Source organism: Rhipicephalus sanguineus, chromosome 8, assembly GCF_013339695.2.
Source record: "Rhipicephalus sanguineus isolate Rsan-2018 chromosome 8, BIME_Rsan_1.4, whole genome shotgun sequence".
In the NCBI taxonomy this organism is placed as follows: Eukaryota; Metazoa; Arthropoda; class Arachnida; order Ixodida; family Ixodidae; genus Rhipicephalus; species Rhipicephalus sanguineus.
This window is the reverse complement of record NC_051183.1, coordinates 100161497-100177498: the sequence shown is the minus strand read 5'-3', so window position 1 is coordinate 100177498 and position 16002 is coordinate 100161497. Positions and strand designations below refer to the sequence as shown.

Sequence of the window (16002 nt, the reverse complement as noted above, 5' to 3'; positions counted from 1 at the left end):
AGCGAAAGACAAATGGGCTGGCCGTCGTCCACGCCGTTTACATTCTTCAAATATGTGCAGGTTGCGAACTAGCTATTTTACTGCATTTCATAGCTCAGCTCTTACAAAAAGGCTTTCCTTGAGGCGTTGGAGCGTTTGATAATGTATGTCATGCACTCTCGCCAGCATGACTGCTCTACGGCAAGAGACATGCAGCTGCGCGGATGCCACAAATAGGAAGATATTTCGTCTAACAATTCAGGCCCTGCCACGAAATATATATGTTTAAGTCGACACAGTTTCGGCACGTTAGTTTTGTCCCTCTGCCAGAAGATATAGCATGTGTTACTCCAACTTTATGGCAAGGGGCTGGCGTGTGTGTGATGATATAAGGATGAGGTCATCGTAATGCACGAAGGCTCAGTCGAAATGAATTTGGATTCACCTATAATTTCTACATCAGCAAGGCCAAGTGTAAGGCACAGAAAGAGCTGGCCGTTTTCTCGCCCACTCGGGGGGTAAACGTAATCATTTTCCATATCATCGACAAACTGTGGCACGCTGTGCTGTAGCCATACTGTGCCTCCTTCGCCATCTTTGCTTGCCATCAGCACACCTGCACAAGGAAGACTTATGTTGGTACAACCAGAAGTAAACTTATACTGATTGCTACAGGTTGAACAGGTAAACAAAAACGACGCGAATTCACGCACTTCGTAATACGCTCTCCGCAGGTTGTTTTGTAGGAATATTCGGCAAGGTGCAGTGAGAGCATATAAGTCAAACACTCGCAAAAGCACTCACAACGTATATTCTTCGCACAGGCAGATTTACCGAACTTCTCAATATCCAATGAAAAAGAAAACTTTTCTACGCACTCACTGCTTAGTCCTTTGCATTGTTTGGCGGGGCTTCCTGTGGGCCTGTATATTAAATTTCGATATACTGAATCTAGTCCTTCGCGCTTACTGCTAGCCTTCTGCATTTGTATCTCGTCTTCTCGCAGTTTAAGCTAAGCGAGTTATAACGCTGGGCCGTCGGGCTCGCTTTTGTGCCTGAGATCTCTTGCGCTATTATCGTACGCTCGTTTCACTTACGTGCCGAAGAAGTTCCTTAGCTATTAGATGCGAAGTATCTTAAGGCGGAGCTCAATCCGGTGGTGGTGGTGGTGGTGGTGGTGGTGGTGTGCGTTCTGACCACCCTTACTGCGCATGCGCATACCCTCTCCACACACCTCCTCTCCCCTCTGCACACCTCCTCTCCACTTTCCCTCTCCCCTTCCCCTCTCCACTTTCCCCCTCCCCTTCCCCTCTCCACTTTCCCTCTCCCCTCCCCCTTTCCACTCTTCCTCTGAAACGCGGGTTCGACATGCCGAAATTCTCCCCTGCTCAACGCCGCGATGAGCTCGAGCGCATGCGCGTCCCCTCCCCTTCTCTCTCCTCTCCTACGCTGCCCCCCTCTCGCCCGCCTGTAGGCCGCGTTCCCCGCTCGCCCTGTGAGAATTAACGGCCAGGCTAGATGGAAGATACGACGCGCGTAGCGTCCCTCTTCGCGTTCCACGACGCGAGGTCGGTAGCATGCCCAACGAACGCCAACGGAACGCGATCGTGCAAGTGCTCCGGCTTCGCATCGCCTCATGGTCCCCTTTAGCGGGAGATGGTGTAATTTTTTTGTAGGGTATAACTTTCCTTAAAACATTTTTGTATATTAAGATAAAAAAACATACCCTTTAAAAAGCTCAGTGATTGGCTAAAGCTTTGCGGAAGATCTCGTACCTGAATCTTTGTCAAATAAACAAAGATGAATTATTATAAAGTACCGCGGAGAGACTTTTACATAATTATTTTTAGTTACCTTTGGAGTGCCCTCCTCTAGTCCCGGTAAACTTTTTTGGTGGTTGGTCATTGTAAGAGGCGTAAGCCACTTTCTGCGAAGAGAACGTTCAACATTCATGCATTTCCGATTGGGAATTGTAAGGCTATATGCATCCTTGATGATGTTATTTATTATGGCTACTTTTTTTCGACTTATCGGCGTTATAAATATGAAAAAAGATGCGCTGCAGTGTAACCTATTTCATCAGTGTTGTAGTCCATTCTATCGCGAAACATGTGCCTATATTCAGGCATATACCTGTATATTTTGTGTGCGTGGAGTGTCACATGTACTGTGCAAATGGTGTACAGCCTTGATCTTTATTTTAATTATTTATTTATTTTTGGTTTAAGCGGTTCAGGCGCACCATTATTGTTTCCCCATCTTTATACTATCCTTATCTAGGCTAAAGTTCCCGTAATAAAGCTTCGTTTTCAAAATATTTCGGCTTCTTTATTGTCACTACACCGCGTCATCTAGTTTAAGTTCTTTTACTCGTGGTCTTCCGAAAACATTCGACAATGCGTGAATCAAGTCTACGTAAGTGCCTCAGACTACTCGACTGCACTCGCGCGAGTAATCGAGTCTGGGAGCAAGCCGTACCTCCCGAGTACGGTACGTAATCGTCCAAAATGACCATGATTGTCCTACTTCATATTCATTTCTTCGTTTTCTAAGTGAATCGCTTCACTGGATCATTGTACTTACTGTTTTTTTGCGATATGCAGCTTTCAGAGTCTCCCAGATTGGGTTAAGCTTATGGTGGAAGATGCTAGAGGGTAGCAAGTGCCACGTTCCTTTTGGGGAATCGCTACCGTGGTACGCCATTTCATCTCCATTAGGTGTCCAGTAGTGGAACTTGTTCGGTTTGGTTTTTGGTAGCTTATATAAGACAAACCTGAAAACGAAACGCAAGTCTTCTAGATTTCGAACCAATGCAAGTATATTTCGAACACAATAATAATGTTTACTGCATTTATGGAGGACTTGAAACGTGAAAGACTAGAGAACATTTATTAGGTTTGCATGTGTTAAAATGGAAACTGGCTAAACAAGATTCGCAGACCGTAAACTGGGAGGGCACTTGACAATGTATACAATGGGCTTAAAATACTGAGACATTTACTAGTATTTCATTTTTTATTCTGATGCTCGAAACATTGATATAAAAATATTGTTATATAACAGCTGTATTGTAATTGTGGCCGAAAAAAATTTTCAAGTTGTGTTAGGTTCATTCGAATATCTGCAATATGCTTCTTTATGGACGCTAAGTAAGGTAAGACGTGGCTTTCATAACGTAAATCAAGGTCTCAAGAAGAACTTTCGTATATATCCACATATTTTTACTCGACACTTAATAATTTCTTTTATAGGTTGGCCACCTGGTAGCGCATATGTACTACATACCTTTCTCTCAAGCTAGGCAGCTATGTAAAGCCACATGAAGGTAAGCTGTCATTCCTGTGTGTGCAACAAAGGTTTACCACAGTATAACAGCGCAGATAATGGAGGCAGTAAAAAAAAAGAGCAGATACGAAAGAAAACACTGTTACAAAAGTACTTCATTGTACGTGCGTCTACAAGCCCACTAGTCTTTCTTTACTGCACTGGTTTACGTTAATAAAGCATGCTCAACAAACCTTACAACAAACTGCGGATGCCAATTGAAGCGAATGCAGATACGTTGTCCAGCCGCGCGACGCGTTGACACAACATTTAGTTGTACCACCAGACCTGATGCTTTTATGATGCGTTTTCCTTCTTCTAGGCCGCAATTACATTACGTGAGGAGCAGGGAGCCGCCACCATAAGACAGACAAATACGCAAAATCGGTGACTGAATTGACACGGGCATCCTGCCTGTTTTCATAAATTTTCGCACTTTGGCTTATTCAGGCGTTATACGGAGCGTTTACGCCGCGTTCAATCTTTGAGAAACTGGAAATGTAAGTTGCGTAGTTTTCACGAATTCGCCATCAAAAAGATATCATTACTGCGCTTGCTAAGCAAAGGTACACTTCGACGAAAGAAAAAAATGGATGTGCTGGCTTTAAAATGAACTGTTCGTGATTGCAGACACTTCTGCATCCTTTTTGGAGAAAAATACCAAGCCCAGTTGCAATGCTGTCATCCAGTCTCGAAAATGTTAGTTCTGCCTGATACAACTGTAATTTTAAGTAAAAAAAAAATTAGCGCAGCTTGCACAAAGTCGCGCATTTCTGCAACCCATCACGGAGCAAGGCGCAGCGTTTTGTGTGTTTGTGATTTGAGGGGCGGGAAGTGAAAGACATTGGAAATCGGAAAGAAGATGAGACCATCTCGAGATGAGCTATACACACCACCGAGCGCCACATCGGGGTGCCTCTGTCCTCATTACAAGAACAGGTGCGTGCCTGACTTCACTTGGAGTCGAGCAGAGTAATTACCGCACTGGCGGCGACACACTACCGCTTGACGGCCTGTTACATTCACAGGTTGCATAGAGGTAGCCTAGAAGATTTTTGATTAGAAATGATGCTACGCTAACAAATACGATTTTATATTAACGCGATAGCGTTAAAGATCTCGCTTCGCAGAAATTCCGGTGTCGGCGTCATTGGTTGTGAGCGAGAAATCAATTTTGTCCGTGTCCGAAAAAATCGAGAAAGATGCAAAAAATGTAAATAATAAAAACTTAGCTTGCTAGTGTTCTTTGCACGAAAAAACTTAGCTTCGATTGAGAATCGCACCTGGGCCTTCTGCATGGCAAGCAGCTGTTCTACCACAGAGCCACACCATTACTTGAAGCTGCTTCGGGGGGAAAAAAAAAAAAACATGGCTGATCCCTCCGTCATAGCAATCGGTAAAACACGAAAGTGAAACGTGTCTTCACAGAAGTAGTGCTTATTGTGTAGTGATATATGTGAGCTTGTGCAATGTCTATTCGTGTTTGGCAGCTATAGCACAGTTTGACGTGGATGCACCCATGTTGACAGCATGTCTCTATCGCGACGACTAAGGCCCATGATCATGATTAAACCGTTGTGGTAGCTGACGGTGTGAACATATATTTGGACACAGCGAATCGTGAATCCCGCGTAAGGATGATATCAACAAGCTCATAATCAACACTGGTACCCGGTATGCACTTCTTCCAAGCGTCATCAATTAAGGAGAGAAACGTCACGGTGTGCGCTTTCTAGTAATGGGTAACCGACGCCTGTGCTCATGCATACATAACACACACTGCGCTTCAGCAACACGGGAGGTAGAGGTTCGTAGCCTGAGCCGCAAACGCGTGCGTCCCGCTGGCCTCTGTCTCGCAGGCGCTGCTCTCGCTCTACCAAGGTACGTCATTCACCCGTCGAAATCGCCTTTCTGCAACGCATATTGCAGCAGTTTTGTTAGTCGGTGCTCTCGCAATTGAAGCAGTCGGCGGCGGAGAAATCCCGTTGGTGCACGTGGGCGCTGCACTACTCCGATGAGCCGACGCACGCTAACACGAAGCCAAAGGCAAAGAACGTAACAGCGTCAAGGGTGCCTCGGCGACGCCAGCTCGGCCAGTTTACCTCTGGTATCGAGACTCTTTAACCATGACCTCCAATATCGCGTGCAATCTCGGAGTAAGCGCTAGTAAGTGTCGATCGTGAAGTATTACTTCTTTTCACATCTCACAGACGGCGGCACCGCCCCGCTCCGCTCGTCGCGAAAGGGAACGTGTGAAAGATATAAGGCGCGTTCGCGCCGTGTCTAGCATCTCCTGAGTTAGCTTAGTCGGTAGAGCGTCGGGCGCTTGCCGTCGCGGCCGCAACGTCGTGGGTTCGATTCCCAGCGGGGTATCTTTTTCTTGGTTTTTTTCTTTCTCACCCATTGGCGTCGATTTTATCAACGTCCTATCCGTGACGGATGTACTTGGTGGACCCCGGCATAAAACACTTTGGTGTTAAAAAAACCACTATGTGAATGTGACGTACTGGAAGGAGTCTTCTTAGCACATGTAATATTGCATGGCAGAAGCGTAGCATCACTCCGGGAGTCAAAACATGTTAACTGCGCAACGAACCAGTGTTTTACAGGCCCGCTCATTACAAAGCGCTCTGACATATTTATTCATCGTCATCATCATCATCAGCAAAAGCATCAACAAAATTAGCAGCTGCAGTTTCGCGTGTTGCCTTACGGGCGCGTAGTGGGCTCTTCGCTGGTTCGCAAGAACAAGGATTATGGTGTGGGCACTTCGCAACTGTACTTGCAATCAGTGTGTCGGAACGGAACGAAAATCAAAAACGAAAAACGAAAAAAAAAACTATATTTTTGACCGGAACGAAAACGTAACCAAAACTTTATTGATTATTTCGTTCCGGAGTCAAACCGAAATTTTTTCAATCGTTTTTCGGTTCACGAGAAAATTTCGCAATCCGGAACAACTGAGCTCATGCAGTGTAAGCATATCTCAGGGTATAGTATTAGCGCGTACCTCAGACAGGAATTCCAGAGCAAAGACATGTTGAAATTGTGCGAAAAAATGAAAACAGTGGCAACCAGAGATGTTTATATTAACGCAAGTGTACTTTTTCGCGCCTGTCAAACAGGCCAAAGTGGAGAGGGCATTGTCGGCGCTGAAGTTTGTTACAGCGAAAGCTGTTATGAGAACACAACAGCCGATATTGGCTCCATAGTTGTCCGCGGCTGCCGGTGTACGTGACCGCTATCGCGTGATATAAGAAAAAATTGAATGAGAAACAAATTTCTAGGATCCGCGCCCTCTGCGGGTCAGTCGGGTCTTCCACCACAGTGTCACGCTGGTGCTTATAACTCCATCGCAAAAATACTCTATACAGGCGTCATGTCGGGCAAGAAATCGCGTTAACATGTGTAATATAGCGTGGCATAAGAGTGAAATAACAACCAGTCATCACACAATGCTAATAGCGCAAAGAGTGCGTGGTTTAATGCTTCCCATCAGCGTTGCGGAGTTGCCACTCCTGAATTGGAATGACTCCGGAATCATTCCACATTTTCACGACCCCGGAATGGAATGGGGACGACACTCGGAGGAATGGAATGGGCATGGAATTAAACGCATTTTGCACCGAATGGAATGGGAATGGAATTACGTCTTTTTCCAAAAGTAGAGGACGTTTTCGTCTACGTGCTGTTTTTCAAACTTCAAACGTTAGTAAGTCAGAGCCTCGCAAATTAACCCTAAAGCAGTATTTTTAAAATGGCTTGGCTGATTACAAGCACGGTACATTTATAAGCAACGCGCCTACTACAAACAGAGACATAAGTTAGTGTACAAACAAATGCATTATCCCAGCAGATACCGAAGGGAGAAACAATTTACCCCTGCGCGTTGGTGCCCATTGTTACCCCCATGCGCACCCGAAAGTGGCGAATACTCTATGCACAGCCTGATCTTTATTTCACGAGCAGTTTAGTACCTGATACACGTAAATAACATTTGCGACAAGGAAGACATCGCATACTTGCGCACAGGCGAACACAGAAAGTTCTCCTCACCCCATCCATGCTTGCGAGGCGCGCTTGACAAGCGTGAGTGCTGACGGGCAGTGCGGCCCAGTGTTCCGTATTCGATGCAAAGGCGCTTTCGTCAGCATAAAAATACACTATGTCGTCATTTTATCATTAACAGATTTAAGCTTAAACAATATTGAAACACCACCATTCGTTCAAACATGTTGACCACGCAAGTACTATAGGTAGCGGGAGAACCGCCCCTATGGGAATTAGTAGGGTACACTTCACGGGATATGTCACCAGGCTACTATTCCTCGATTTTGGTTACGTGTTTTGCGTACTTTTGCAGTTCCTAATGCCTCTGATGACATCAGCTTTATGGGGCATTCATTCTTAACTCGATAAAACTATCAAGATGCCTTTCCTACGTTGAGGAATTACAGGAATGGAATCGAACTGCCAGGCCATTCCCAGAGTGCGAATGGGCTGTTTTTTTTTCATTCCGAGGAATTGAAAGGAATGGAATTGCGGCAAGTTCTAATTCCCCGGAATGGAATTCGAATGGAATGGAGGCGTCCATTCCGCTACACTCCTTCCCACCCACTGCAAAGTGCTCAGCCATAATTCTTCATTATCAGCCACAGCACAAAGTGCAGATAATGCCTTACAGATGTGTAGTGGGTACCGCGATTTTCCGAAGAATGACGCAAAATGGCATAGTGGGAACTTCGCTACTTCATAAAAATTGCGACGATTTATGGCGTAGTGGGTACATTGCATGTTTACTTGTATTAGTTGTCCCAAGAGATAACAACGAGCTCTACAAAGTCCGCTCTTCTAGCTTTTGCTGCGACTGTGCTGCGTGTTTCACGCAGGCCTGGCAATCTTTTTTTATCAGAACAGTGGTCTCGCACATCAGAGAGTACACTCAATGACGTGCTGCTTCTGAGATCGTGCTCACTCCCTTGACACAAAGCATTAAGCCAACTAAAAAAATTCGTATTTGTCTTGTGAGAAAATAAATACTATGATTTTGGAATGAATACTGGTTTGTGCTAGTTGGTAGGAATACGTGGCACAGTTACTTCCGCTCCTCTGAAGAACGTGTTTTACCCTTGTCCCACTTTCTTAAGAGGAGGGCAAGTAACTACATCACAAATTAAATGTCTGTTTATGATTGCCTTACCTCTTTCATACATTTTTTTTCATACAAAAGAAAAAAAAACCGTTACGAACCGTTACGGAACGTTTTTTTTTTTTTTCGTTCCGGAACAGAAACGGAACGGAACTTTTTGCGGTGGAACGAAACTAAAACCGAAACAAAAAACATTTCGTTCCAACACCCTGCTTGCAATAAGTATTCTAGGATAGTTTGATACGGCCACTGTTACGCGCACAGTCGTTTGTTTTCTTACGGCACGGTTGAGGCATGCACCGAGAACCGAAACAAGGCTAGAAATTGAGAAGGCGATGCGCACGGGGCCCGATTACGCTATCGCGTTCTACTCTTCAAGGCGAAGCGCAAGCGTCCTCCATACTTTTTCGCCATCTGCCTCGGTAGAACAGTGGTTACGGTGTTCGGCTGCTGACCCGAAGGTCGCGGGTTCCATCCCAGCCGCGTCTGTCGCATGCCGATGGAGGCGAAATGCTAGAGGCCCGTGTACTGTGCGATGTCAGTGCACGTTAAGCATCAGATGGTCGAAATTTACGGAGCCCTCCACTACGGCGTCCCTCATAATCATATGATGGTTTTGAGATGTGAAACCCCACATATTGTTATTATTATTAATGTTATTATTATTATTATTATTATTATTATTATTATTATTATTATTATTATTATTATTATTATTATTATTATTATTATTATTATTATTATTATTATTATTGTTATTATTCGCCATCTCTGCGGCGTAAATTATCTGTCTGATTGTTCTTGAGTCGTTTCTGGCTACAACCACCCAGCCTCTGAAATTAAATCTGCGGCCACAATTATTGCAGTGCGTTGCTAAATCACCTATGTCTCACCTAACATGATTGTCATGTTAACACAAGCAGTCTTTGGTTGGAGATTTCGTTCCCTTTAAGATCAGACGGATGTTCGTGGCACTGGTGTTGGGTTGAAAGCTTCAAGGTGCGGTGAAATTTAACAGGGATTCTTACATCATGCAAGCTGTCAACGTAACATTGTAGATCAAAATGGGAACTGTTCTTTTTCATTACGACGAGTATTTACATCGGCAGGGATAAGTTCTCGCACTTCAAACAGAAGTTAGCTGGAAAGCTCTGTATTATTTATTTATTTATTTATTTATTTATTTATTTATTTATTTGTTTATTTATTTATTTATTATTTATTTATTTATTATTTATTTATTATTTATTTATTTATTTATTTATTTATAACATACGACAGACCGGAGTAGGTCCCTCCAGGAAATGCGCAGATATTGCGTACTAGGAAAGAAATTCAATACAGCAACTACAAATAAATATGCAAATATACAAACACAACAGAGCGCATAGCCTATGTACTTGATCAGTTCCACTACTACACCTTTTTAGTGAAGAAGGAAAATGCGTAAGTATTTGTCCAGTCGAAATTTGTCCAGGTGTTATCGTGACGTGTGCACCTTGCGACAAAAGGGGTTACATATAACGCGTGGTCTAGTAGTAATTCACAATTAATTAGGGACTGAAGAAAGTTCGGTTGAGACATCTGCCTCTGTCCTTCGAGAAGGGGAATGTGATTTTCTATTTTTCTAATATGAGATGTACGGAGGAATCGGTGCGGCTAACCTCAGAATAAATAAACGAAAATCTTTTCGCTGTATTTTCTCCAATATTTTTATTTGCATAGATCCCATGTAATGCAAGCGTGCTCTAATTTCGACCTAATTTTATCAGGCAACGTAGTAGCTTAGTGCTGGCAGGTGAATCTCTGAACTTCGATTTAAGAGGCAATGTTTACAGAAAGTGAAAGAACAAATATTGCTAATGTACGCGCCATGGTGGTCCAGTGGTTACGATGCTCGACTGCTGACACTATAAGGTCGCGGGATGGAATCTCGGCCGCGGCGGCCTCATTTTCGATGGAGGCGAAAATGCTAGAGGCCCGTGTGCTTAGGTATAGGTGCATGGTAAAGAACCCCAGGTAGTCGAAATTTCCGGAGCCCTCCACCCCAGCGTCCCTCATAATAATATTGTGGTTTTGGGACGATAAACCTCGAAAATTATTATTAAATTTTGCTGATATGAAGATTCCAAGAAAGGTAGTTAGAGAATCTTGACCTTAGTATTTACGATTTTGAACTTCGTTTAGCCATGAAGCGCCCTGTGTGTAGCAATATTTAACGGGCTTTAATTACGAGTGATATGAAGACACTGTTGGCTCTTTGTTTAAAGCCTCCCTACCTGTCATACGTGCTTTTATATTCTGCAAGCTTAGAACAAGTATGGTGGGGTCATACACTAGAGATATTTCCCAAAGTAAGAGGTAATCGTCCGCTAGCAATGTAATTTCTGTATGTGAGGTAACGACGGTGACAATATAATTTATGTATGGTGGAAACAGCAATTGCCCCAGGACGCTGCCATGAGGTTCACCGAATGGGAAGGTAAGACAGCTGGTATCGTTACCTTCAATTGAGACAAATTGCACGTGATCCAGAAGACAAGCTGCTATCCAGAAACGTTACCCTTAGAAATATTGTTATCTCTAAGGTTCTGAAAAGTTTACGATGATTTACTCTTTCGAAACCTAAAGAGGGAATCAATGTGGCTGTCAGTATATAACGTATTCGCAAATGTACGACTTACAGTTAACAGTTGCGTCGTAATAGAGTAGCCCTTTCAGAAGCCATACTATATGATATAGATGGCTCATTTACGCACGAATTTACCTTCTAGGGAGACTTCAAAAGCTTCATAAATTCCACGCTCTTTCCGCCCAGGATACGTCGCGAAAACCGCATAGTTAGTGAAGAGTGGCACGCAGCCGTGCGAAAAGCAATGCGCTGAGAACGTGCTACCCATCGACGACGTGACATTACACGCGTGCTCCCTCAGGCGGCCATTTTGACAACGATCCCAGACGGCAAACACGTAACACGTGCGTCAGTGAGCCATCGATATCACTTCTTGAAAAGGAGATTGTGTACTTGTCGTGCTAGTTGACGCTGTTTTGGCACGAAGCAGATGTCATGTTCCGATCTCCTCTTAACCTTGTGCGGTTAACGGCTTAAGTCCATTCATTCTTCGCCTTTTCATCTTATGTATTTTCACATCTCAATAAACGATGCTGAGTTGCTTGCTATGTGAATCCCTTCTTGTGTGTAGTCTTCGCGCTGTTTTTTTTCTTTCGAAGTATATCAAGCAGCCCATCAACAGCAAACAACAGAAATGCTGCTAATGCCGACATATTTCCCTGGAGAAATACCCTGAACAATTGCTGACTTGAATTCCAGTAGTGAAAGTTTAATCATACACCGTGTAACTATTTATTAGATCTAGGTTTCTATTAAAATTGCATCGTTATCACTTTTTTTTTGTGTCGAAAAGTGTCAATGACGTAACCAAAATATCTTCACTGATTAAAATGATTGTTGCAGCATTTGAATACGCTTCACAGAAAGAGTATTACTCTAATCAATAGATACTTGGATGACACTGAAAATGAAATACTCACCAGTCAACGTCGCGACCTGCATAATTCTTGCACGAAATTTCCCCTTTACCGATCGCAATGTTTACGCTCCAACATAGGAGGTATAAACGTAAAGATACGCTTATTGGCATGAATATCATTGCTACTTCCTTCTCCTATGGCCTGAAGTACCTACTGACAAAACGTAAAAGCTCGCGCAGCAGTTCCTACTACTTAATTATATCCTGCATATGACGTCTTGAAAAACGTCATGGTCATAACTACAAAAGTATTGCGCCCTGAGCTTTCCGCAGTAGCGTTAAACTTTTTTTCTTTCTTAATGCCGTTGTGGTATTTGCGAGGCGAAACCTTTCAGCTTAGAATGATCTCGGAGCGCGAGCGCGACACACGGATTCACGGGTGAAACTGACGTTAGTGATCTGCCGGGCTCGACAGACACAGGAAGTTTTCAAGTGGAGTTTGAGTGCCTACGTACGAGATGTACTCCATGTACGGCGGCAGCATATCCACGGCACCTTTCTAACAAAATGTACGCATTCTTACACTTTGTAGGCAGCTGCGCAGCTGGCACGGACAATAACAGCGCTTTACTGTTACCTCAACCTTCTTTCATGAAGAGCGCCCTTAAGATCGTGGAACCTGTACAATCGAACTCTCTTACTGGGCAAGAAACGGGGATTCATTGTCGGGCCATTGAACCGAGAAAGACGTGGCTTCCATGCGAGCCTCCAGCATATGCTTAAGTTTAGTGTTCATGAGAAATGATTTTGGAGAGAATTTTAGCTGCACGTATTTATAAATTTTACTACAACTAAGCCTAGAAGAGGGACGTGTTTATTTGGTGACGATATTACAATCGCTGGCACGGAAGTCGGTCTGCGCTACACGCAGCTTTCTATCACGTACTCGCAAAATAACCTAACAGGCATTTCCCGTTACTTTTAAAGGGGTGCTGACACAAAATTTTGGTTTGGCGCTTTTCTTTTTTTCGTTGCGGTGTGCTCTAGGGGGGCTATTAGTCATAACACCACAGTTCGCTTGCTGCAGCGCGCGACATATAATTGCAGTCTGTTTATTACCGATTTGTCTCAGGTTTTGTTTGGGAGAACTCTGAGAACGACAAGCCGCCAGGTGCACAGCTAACGCCATCTAGAGTGTGAAACGGCACACGGAACTGTGACGCACTCCCGCTCTGCCTGCGTCGTCTGCTGACGTTCTTTCGCCTGCCGCATGTGCTGCGCCGTCATTGTCGTTGTCGTCGTTATCATCGCCGTCTGGTGGCACCGACTTTCTTGGGGCTTCCGCGCGTTCGCCGCGGGCACGGGCTCGCGAGCAGCCGCTGAATAGCAGGCTGCTGGCACAAACGCGGCAAACGCGCAATGACGACTATGACGTCATCATACTAGCTTCGCCAGCTCGAAGCTCGGCCACAGTGGCAATGTCTCGGATTTTGGGGGTCACCTTCAGGTCACCTTGGATGATGTAAATGTCACAAAGCGAGGCGTATAGCGCTGGATCGCGCGCGCTAACTTCAACGTTCATATAAATTGCCTCCCAAGCTATATTCGCTGTTGAGATTTGGTAGATGATATGGGCATGTTTACGGGAATTGATCTCGCAGGCTATCTCGGCCGTGGAACTTTGTGTCAGTACCCTTTTAACCTCTCCAAAATGGAAGCCAATCTTACGACTGAGCCTTTTTACATCATACAAGTGTTAGATTAATTTGAAGATCTGAAATAATACATGTGCCTTACTGCGGTTACTGTGTCACATCTCTCTTTTCCTCTTTCTATTCCCCGTTCCCTTTCCCCCGGTGCAGGGTAGCAAACCGGACGTTCGTCTGGTTAACCTCCCTGCCTTTCCTCTTTTCTTTCTCTCTCTCTCTCTATTTTCCAGAAATCACTGTCATCACATGAGCTGACGCACGACAGGAAGGTGGGTATAAGGTCGTCCGAGGGCCAGAAATGTTCATAATCATCGCATCAAATGATTTCTCCGTAAGTTCGATACATATCTTTGATCTGAGGTTACTGAACGCATTGTTCGCGCTCCCAGAGAAAAAAATTCCGAACATCAATCAACTTCGTTCATATGAACAGGCAGGGCTTTTGAATAGCCCTTTCGTGTCAAACATGGCTTGCTGCCTTTCTTAAGTACGTCAGATTCTGCTTTGACGCCAGTCATTTGGTCGATGTTCTTCAAGGATTTCACCGCGGCATTCAGCAAAGTGCCCTGTGTTTGTCTTTTCATAAGTCTTTCCTCCACCAATCGCAGCCTTAAGTGTACATATGGCTTATGAAGTTCTCGACAGTTCGCGAACCATTTCTTTACGCTAGGGCTTTTCCACATCCTTAAATCCACTCATTTCCGTTGTATCCCTAGGAACCGTTTCTGTTCCACTGCTGCTTCAAAGTTTACGCAAACCACAATGTGCGTGCATTTCATCTGATATTGGTCTGCTTGCAGACGACTGCGTCCTTTATTTATTTATTTATTTATTTATTTATTTATTTATTTACAACATACTGCAGGCCCACATGGGCCCAGGCAGGAGGGGTAGTCTGCAATACAAAACACAGAATTCAAAAAGGCGAAAAATATACAAATAAATGCTTACATTTCAATTCCAGTGTTAGAATATCAGTAATCAATCAGGTCAATTGACTCAACTGAATCAATCAATGATAATGGCAGTGTGTTCCATTCGTTAATAGTGCGAGGAAAAAAAGAAAACTTGAAGGTGTTAGTTCTTGTGTGATATGGAGTTAAAGATTCAGGATGATGATGTCTGGTTGGTCTTGTTGATAACGGGCGTAGATATGGACCAGGGTGAAAAGAGAGCTTGTTATTTTTCAGTAGAAAAAGAAATTTAAGCCGGAGTATTTTACGTCGTAATTTCAAAGTTTGTATTCCATGAGTGTGCATGAGAGCTGTTGGCGAATCGGTAGTACGGAATTTAGAAAAAATAAATCTGACAGCTTTACGCTGAACCATTTCAAGTGCGTTAGTACTGTGGTTGGTGTGGGGATCCCAGACGGTGCAAGCATATTCTAACGTAGGCCTAATTAGTGCTTTATATACATGAAGCTTGGTTTCTGGGGGCGCCTGTTTAAGTTTGTGTCGCAGAATACAAAGTTTGCGAAAAGAAGAAGCACAAATGTTATCTACACAATAATAGCGTCAGGGACTCTGAAATTTTGTTTGGTCCTACACATGTGAATTCACGGCGTATAAATGGATGATACAGTTTGATTGTAACAAATTAGTTTTTTTTTCGTTGTAGTCGATGCAATATTTGAAAACTTGATTTTGTTGGCAGCTATCAAATGATTGGAAAATCTGCATTAGGTTACCTGGTCTAATAACATGTTGCAGCAGATTCAACTCGCCTTGTTCCAACATACGTGCGGCAAAGCTCCTTCAAATCTTCTTCATTCATTTAACGCGCCCGACGCGACGCATATCCCCAGGACTATTTTACCGACTTTCCTTAAAGGCGCTCGAAGTACATTAGAAATGATGGAATATATTTAAAAAATGAATAAAAATTAGGCTGCACCGTGTAATAAATTCGTACGTGACGGTTTTGGCCGTCATGGTGTATTAAACGTTTCTGACCCACCATTTGAACGATACTCTAATAGAGTTTTCTATTCATGCAGAATTCCATTTCATGGTTAGATAGTGGAAGGAAAATGAAAAACAGAAGTTTATGATGCTTGAATAAAGAATTATCTGTAATGTATTAAAATTTTATTATTGGTAGCGCAAGTATACAGTGAAAGGTTAAACAACAAATGTCATAAAATGGCGCGTACTGAGTGAAATACTGCAGAGCTACGAGAGAACTACAAAAAAAAAAGAGTGGTGGAAAAGGAATGTGACATGAGACTAAAGTGGGCAAAAGTACAATGACAGAAGGGTGCGAACACTATAATTTCGGGTTAAGGTATTTTGAAACACTTGCCCTTTTCCTTAAAGCGTTGGCCCTTAGTAATGAGATGAAAGTATTTTTT

General features: G+C 43.6%; 1 protein-coding gene across 1 annotated transcript; it reads right to left on the bottom strand.

The window, feature by feature from the left end:
• Nucleotides 1-424: 424 nt before the first annotated feature.
• Nucleotides 425-12161, bottom strand: LOC119402267 (deoxyribonuclease-2-beta; the record flags this gene model as incomplete). Its single annotated transcript, XM_037669402.1, is given in 4 exon segments — nucleotides 425-595; nucleotides 1834-1906; nucleotides 2563-2752; nucleotides 12005-12161. Coding segments are annotated over 4 exon segments (553 nt in total), but the record flags the coding sequence as incomplete, so codon positions are not given.
• Nucleotides 12162-16002: the final 3841 nt, after the last annotated feature.